Source organism: Phytophthora parasitica (genome assembly GCF_000247585.1).
Source record: "Phytophthora parasitica INRA-310 unplaced genomic scaffold supercont2.35, whole genome shotgun sequence".
Lineage (NCBI taxonomy): Eukaryota > Oomycota > Peronosporomycetes > Peronosporales > Peronosporaceae > Phytophthora > Phytophthora nicotianae.
Window position 1 is genome coordinate 564,346 of NW_008649021.1, and position 6,827 is coordinate 571,172.

General features: G+C 49.9%; 3 protein-coding genes across 3 annotated transcripts; all 3 read left to right on the forward strand.

Annotated features, from left to right (window-relative positions):
- Positions 1–1,523: 1,523 nt before the first annotated feature.
- On the forward strand, positions 1,524–3,505 carry PPTG_12745 (hypothetical protein). The gene has a single exon (XM_008909944.1). The coding sequence runs from the start codon at positions 1,560–1,562 to the stop codon at positions 3,369–3,371; it is 1,812 nt and encodes a 603-aa protein (XP_008908192.1). The 5' UTR covers positions 1,524–1,559; the 3' UTR covers positions 3,372–3,505.
- A 346-nt stretch (positions 3,506–3,851) lies between these two features.
- On the forward strand, positions 3,852–4,241 carry PPTG_12746 (hypothetical protein; the record flags this gene model as incomplete). Its single annotated transcript, XM_008909945.1, has 1 exon — positions 3,852–4,241. The coding sequence occupies exon 1, from the start codon at positions 3,897–3,899 to the stop codon at positions 4,239–4,241; it is 345 nt and encodes a 114-aa protein (XP_008908193.1). The 5' UTR covers positions 3,852–3,896.
- Positions 4,242–4,693: 452 nt separating this feature from the next.
- On the forward strand, positions 4,694–6,199 carry PPTG_12747 (hypothetical protein; the record flags this gene model as incomplete). Its single annotated transcript, XM_008909946.1, has 1 exon — positions 4,694–6,199. One exon carries the CDS (start codon positions 4,694–4,696, stop codon positions 6,197–6,199), a length of 1,506 nt encoding a protein of 501 aa, XP_008908194.1.
- Between the last annotated feature and the right edge of the window lie 628 nt (positions 6,200–6,827).

The window sequence follows — 6,827 nt, forward strand, 5'->3', positions numbered from 1 at the left end:
CTTTTCATGCGTGATCAACGTTTATTAGGACACGCGCTAATACGTGATCAGCTGGATTGGTCACGCGACCAAAGTCAATGATTATGGCGTGACCAAAGTCGTCAGTGACCTAGTATATATCCTGCCCTGGTTGAGACGCTGCGAGCCACGATGGATGGTGTGGCTCGGGCGGTGGAGCGAGGCATCGCTTCCGGCTTTGGGATCGGTAATTCGGCTGGACACGAGATGGAGCTCAACGTTTTCGATGCTTCATCGATACTTTGCCTTATTAGAGCACTTGGATGACGAAGACGAAGACATCTCGGATCTTCTCCCAGCACCGGCCTGTAATCGGCGGCTGCGTTCTCTGCTGAAAGAGCTCAAAAAAAATGTTGAGTCAATATCAAATCTCTTCAGGGTACAGAAGCTAACCTACTCGATGTTCGTGAGTGGTTCGACGGCCTGGTTGCCGTCAAGCCGCAATACGCTACTTATCTCGGTGGGATACCTCTCAACGCTATGCATTTGCGTTTGGAAGAGTAACTAATCGGTGGAATTTATGCAGGACCGAGAGCCAACATCGTCCACAGCCCCGATTTTGAGTCGGGGGGCGTTCGGGTTTTGCGGGGCAAGACAGGACGCTTAACTCGAGCGGAGAAGCTGCTCGCTTTGCACGTAACTACATTATTGATGTTGAGCGCCTCACCAACTTTCATAGCGTTATTAATGTGCTCACTCTGTTGTCCATTCATATTCATGCCATAATCGGCGATCCTGGACCTAGCTTGGATGGTGATACGCGGAGAAATATGATGGCGATACGAAGGCCCTGCTTCTAACGAGGACGCAGCATCGAAGAAGAAGTACACTAAGGTATCGCTTACTCCAGTCGAGAGTCAGCGTACGTCAACTACTGAGGCTGAGCATTCTGTTCGTTTTGAGTCATCCCAAGTTGACAAGAAACCAATTGTGAAGGAACACCGCTACACAATGGAAGCGCTGCCGCTGTTTCAACTGGTTTGCTGGCTTTGGTTGGCACGCGACGTGGCTGTGCCTGGATTGCTGGTCAGCTGAACGTGAAAGGTCTGCAGGTTATTACATTTTCCTGTGGAAACATAACGTGTTCCTTCCAACTTGCCAAGGTCACCGATAAGACTTCCTTGAAAGATGGAAGCGTCGTAAACGAAGTAGAATCCATTTTAGCTGCTTATACTGTACTCTTGACACGCCAACGTGCACGAGGAGACTTGCGAGGAGAAATCCTCGGAGTTGCTGTAAGGAAAAATCTCCAGACTTTAGTGAGTAGAGTGATGGAGAAGCAGTATGAAAGATGGAGACTACTATGAAGCAAATTCTAGTGCACGTAGCAAGATATAACATTTAATTCATTCTCACATTTACCCTCAAGCAAGGCCTTCCTGCAAGCCACGAGTGTGTGACTCTGCCTTGGTTGTAGTGAGCCATTAGTGGCACCTAATTGCTTCAAAAACAATAATTCTGTGAGGCATTAGATTACATAACCTAATTAGATTATACCATTGATGTTCAGAACTCATCCAAGCTTGCACCAGACGAAGATAATGTCCTTGGCAAGTGTTGCTGCGGTGCTGCAGCGACAACGACACCCTGGCGCTTTCCAAGACATCTCCACACATATCTCCAGCTTCTTGGGTCCGCCATCGTGTTTATCTCTCAGTCAAGCGTGTTCCTTCGGCTCCACCAAGCTCCTGGACTGGATCTGGAACTCAAGCTGCACATCTGTAGCTAGTCGACTGTCGACATGGTCTGTACACAACTATCTGCGTTCCGATCCACACTACAATCGCGACCAGTTTGTCGAGTCTCTCATTGCTGCCGTGAACCGTAAGGATTTAGCGGTAGTCCAGTGGGTATTCTCTCACTTTTCCGGTCTTGAAGTGCCCGAAGATGTCGCCGATGCTGCTACCAGAGCGGGTAGCTTGCCAGTACTAAAATTCCTACTGGCCAATGTTGTTGGTCACGAAGGAGAGTACATCAGGAGTAAGATGAAGAGGAAAGTGGGGGCAAATGATGGCGAAATTACGGCTGAAGAGATGGAGTCAAGCAAAACTCGTCATTTGGCTCACTGGGATGTGGGCTCAATGATGAGGATTGCGGTGCAGGAGGGTAACCCGGAAGTTGTGCGGTATCTCCATGAAAACATGCCCGTTTATGACACTGAACAGTTTATCGGGTCTTCTCTGTTGGGTGAGAATGATGAAGTCGCCCAAATCTTGATGCCTAAAGGTAAGTGTTTGTTGGACTACGCCTCTACTTTCCGTAGTGTGAAGCTGGTCGAAATGTTGCTGGATTGTGGGTATATTCAGCGAGACCAAGGTCTTGCCCACTCGGCTATCCAGATCTTGGCCCGGTTCGGACGTTTCGATCTCATGCAGCAAGTGGTTCTAGTCCATTTCCCCTTTGTAAATCAAGGCGCTGCTGACGAACTTGGAGACCGTAGGATCGTCGCAGATTATGCCGCAGCACTGAATACTGCAGTTGTGAATGATCGCTACCATGCAGTAAAGTGGATGGTCGAGCACGTCCCGTTTTCTAATATCAGCCAGCAAGGTGGCATGATCATTGATACCGCCGTGAAACACGAGCGGTTCAATATTTTGAAGCTTTTCCACGAGTTGAGTGTTACACAGAATGTAGAGAATCAAGCTCATCAGGTGGCTGCGTGGTGGTCTTTGTCTCGGGATGCGATGGATTTAGCTGCTGGTACTGGTCGAGTGGATATGTTCAAGTGGTTGCTATCAAGTCATCCCTCAAATATAACGCAGGAGGCGATGAACAGAGCGGCGCATGGCGGTCATCTGGAAATGATCCAGTGGCTTCACGCCAACAGATCTGAAGGTTGCACTAAGAAGGCTATGGACGATGCTGCTTGGTATGGCCATTTCGATGTGGTAAAGTGGCTTCATGCCAATAGATCCGAGGGATGCACTACAGAAGCTATGGACAGAGCAGCAGGAAATGGCCATCTTGAGATAGTAAAATGGCTTCACGCTAATAGGAGCGAGGGGTGCACCAAAACAGCGATGGATGAAGCTGCTCGGGATGGCCATTTGCATGTGATCAAATGGCTACATGCAAACAGACCGGAAGGCTGTTCTGCCGATGCGATCACAAATGCCATGGGCGAAGGTCATCTCGCAGTTTTGAACTGGTTGCACCGTCAGTATCCCGAACACACTCCTGGGGCCACCAGCGAATGGATTGGCAAGGATAACACGTTTGAGATATTGTTGTTCTTACATGGGCATTTCCCCGAAATGATCACACCAAAGATCAAAGCAGATGTTGACGAAATGTATTATATGGACCAGGCTGCTAGTGCCTGGCTAGCTATCAACTACCCAAACTTGTAAGAGATTGTTGTAGCACAAGGAAGACCAGACTTTGCAATTTCAAGTACTTACGTATTTTTCCAATTGATTTCCACTTTAAAAGGTTGGGTGACGACGAAATGGGTAGGTACTACGTGAGCAATCTTAAACCCACCACTTGCGAGCTGTGTCTCGGGTTTTTGATGTGCTTGATGATGCTGTCAATGTTGCTATTAAATAGCTCAAGATGCCTTCCACTTGCAATTTCTACTGACTAACGATGATCGCCAGCACAAAGGGGAGAATCAAGCAGTTCACTTTGCAGCGAAGTCATTTAATGCTTTTCTCAGGCCGTGTGATTCATGCACGCTAAATGCAAACGACACAGAATTGAAATCTTGCCCCTCGGATGTGTATGCGACGCCAACCTTTTAGTCACCCATCCGACTAACCCACTATGTAGCTGTCTCAAAAAAAAATGTTTTTTTGATCTCCTATTTTCATCCGACTACGTATCAATTCCTTCAGTGTAGATTTTGCATCGAACAAAGAGGTTTCTTGAGAGTCATGACTTCTCACATCAAGCATGTCTTCAAGCGCTACGGGCGGACTGCGTTCATCTTCCACTCGGCCGTCTTTGTGACGACATTAGCGGGATCGTACGTGGCTATCCAGCAGGGTGTGGATCTACAAGCATTAGCGAAGCGTGTGCCCATCGTTGATCTGACCAAGATTGATCCAGACGCGGGCACATTTGCGCTGGCTTATGTGTCGACTGTAGCCACGGGTCCAGCTAGATGCGTTCTCACAGTCGCTGCATCGCCCGTTCTCGCCCGTTTCCTCGTCCGGAGCCGCCATCTCACAAACACAAACAAGAATACCGCAACGCAACACCGCTTTCCTAAACAATAAACATTTTCGTTAAAGAAAAGCAAATGTTTGTTATTTTTGTCAGTCTATAGGAACGGATGCATAAATGGTCGGTTCTGGGCAACGGCAATACAGCACAACATTAATCGGAGTGGTCTGCGAAGATTCGCTGAGCTATTGTTGACCAAAAGGACCTATAAATATGAATACAAGTGATCCATGATATGCGTTTATTTTTGAAACTGTGGGCATGTTGGGATGAGGCGACAATCAAAAATATACTAATGAACTTGAAGTTTACTGTAGTACATTCTTGGTAAAGTCGATATTGTCAGCGTGTACTAGTACAAGGACTTGTGTGTTGCAACGACCTACCAGTCTTTCTTCGGACAGACCGCAACTCATTTTTCAAACTGCAACGTCGACATCACTTGGACACTTAGAGTTAGCAACCTTTTGCCAAGCTCTCGCCACCCTCTCCAACTTCTATAATCATGGTGTACTCTCGCAGCGCTTCCACTCGGGCCTACATTAAGGTCATTGCCCTGTGTTGCCTGAGTTTACCTCTCTTCACCGCTCAGGGGACAACCGCCGAATGTGAAGTCTCGGATGGTGACAAGAGCTTCGGTATCCGCGTTGTCAACGACTCCGGCTGCCTCAACGGCGGTCTCGGTTGCTACAATGACCACTGCCGCTACTGCAAACTCCTTGACACCCGCAAGTCGACACAATTCGAGAGCTGTGCCGCGTTCGGAGCCAACTTCCCGAACATGGCGCCGCTGACAGCCACTGCCGGTCCGTGCGGAATCTCGGATGGCGATGCTGCCGTCGGTATCGCCGCGGCTGTCGACGCGGATTGCTTGTACGGAGGTCTCGGATGCTTCAGTGATCACTGTCGATTCTGCAAAGTGAAGGAGACACCGGAATCGACTGCGTTCCTCGGATGCAATGACTTCAATGCGACTACAATCATTACCGACGGTACACCGACTACTCCAGCACCAACTCTTGCTGCGACTACCGATGGGGCCTGTTCGCTTGTGGTGTCCGAGGGTGACGCTGCGGTCGGGATCAAGATCGTATCGGACGCTTCATGTTCGAGTGGTGGCGTTGGGTGCATTGACGACGCGTGTCGTTTCTGTAGAGCGACCACTACTGTGCAGTCGGCCGCTTTCACGGACTGCAGCACGATTGCCGGTGCTACCGTCGCACAACCCAGCACACAACCTCCAACAGAAGCTCCCACCGAGACACCGATCGAACTTCCAACGGAGGCACCATCCGCTGATGGTACGTGCCTACAAGTTGCAGCGTTGGGAGATATCAAGGTTGGTATCGTTATTGTCACGGACACCTCGTGCGCCACTGGTGGCATCGGTTGCATCAGCGACGTGTGCCGCTACTGCAGACTGGTGTACACCCAGCAGTCGGCTGCTTTCACGGACTGCGGTATGATCGTTGATGCCGACGCATCAACCAAAACCCCCACTGTCATTACCATCACTACCGAGGCTCCGACTGAAGCGCCAACGAAGTCTCCATCGGATCAACCAGTGTGCACCCAGGTAGTCTCGCCGGGTGACGCATCTGTCGGAATCAACATTGTCACGGACGTTACCTGTGTAAATGGTGGCCTGGGCTGCATCGATACTGTATGTCGCTTTTGCAAGACCCTCGACACGCCTCAGTCGACGACTTATCCGGACTGCACATCCATCGCCGGGTACTCAACTGGTGCTGTCATCGCCACGGAAGCCCCGACCGACGCTCCTACGGAGGCTCCGACGGACGCCCCCACTGAGACTCCCACCATTACTGCCTCAACCTCTGGAGCGTGCACTCAGGTGGTGTCGGAAGGCGATGCCAGCGTCGGTATCAGTATCTTCACGGACACGTCGTGCGCGAACGGAGGCGTGGGCTGTATTGACGACGTGTGCCGCTTCTGCAAGGTCAAGTCCACCGATCAGTCCGCGGCATTCGTAGACTGCCCTTCAATCTAACCACGAGCAGGGCAATCGAGCATAAGTAGCAGAGAGCATAACTCGATCCAACAAGCTTATGACAGCAATACACAAAATCTCCATCCATTCCATCACGGCCAGCATCGTTTGCCAGGAAAAACTGTAGTATGGGTAGTCTTCCTTTATTGGCAGCAAAATTTACTACACCTGCAGGTACTTCAAGACCCGAAAAATGAGAGAACAGCCACTTGATCATGCCTAAATCGTTACAGCGCACAGCATCTATCATGGATCTGATAAACTGGTCCCGATGATAGTGTGGATCGGAGCGCAGATAATTGTGGAGAGACCATGTCGAAGGCCGATTGGCTGCAGATGTGCAGCTCGGCTCCCAGATCCAGTCCTGGAGCTTGGCGGAGCCGAAAGAACACGCTTGGCTGAGAGATAGGCACGGAGAGGGTCCTAAGAAGCTGGAGATATGTGTTGCAATGTCTTGGAAAGCATCGTGGTGTCCTTGGTGCCCCAGTAATGCAGCAATGCTTGCCAACGTCATCATTCCGGTGTAAGATTTCTTGGGCTGGACCTGGAATTTTGCATAATAATGGAGTGACAAGTTTGGGATCCTAGATTTGCCCTTTCTCCAGTTCAAAGGAAAAAAATCTAGGGG

Coding starts and splice junctions, on each gene's coding strand:
- PPTG_12745 (XM_008909944.1), top strand. CDS start 1,560: ATGTCCTTGGCAAGTGTTGCTGCGGTGCTGCAGCGACAACGACACCCT.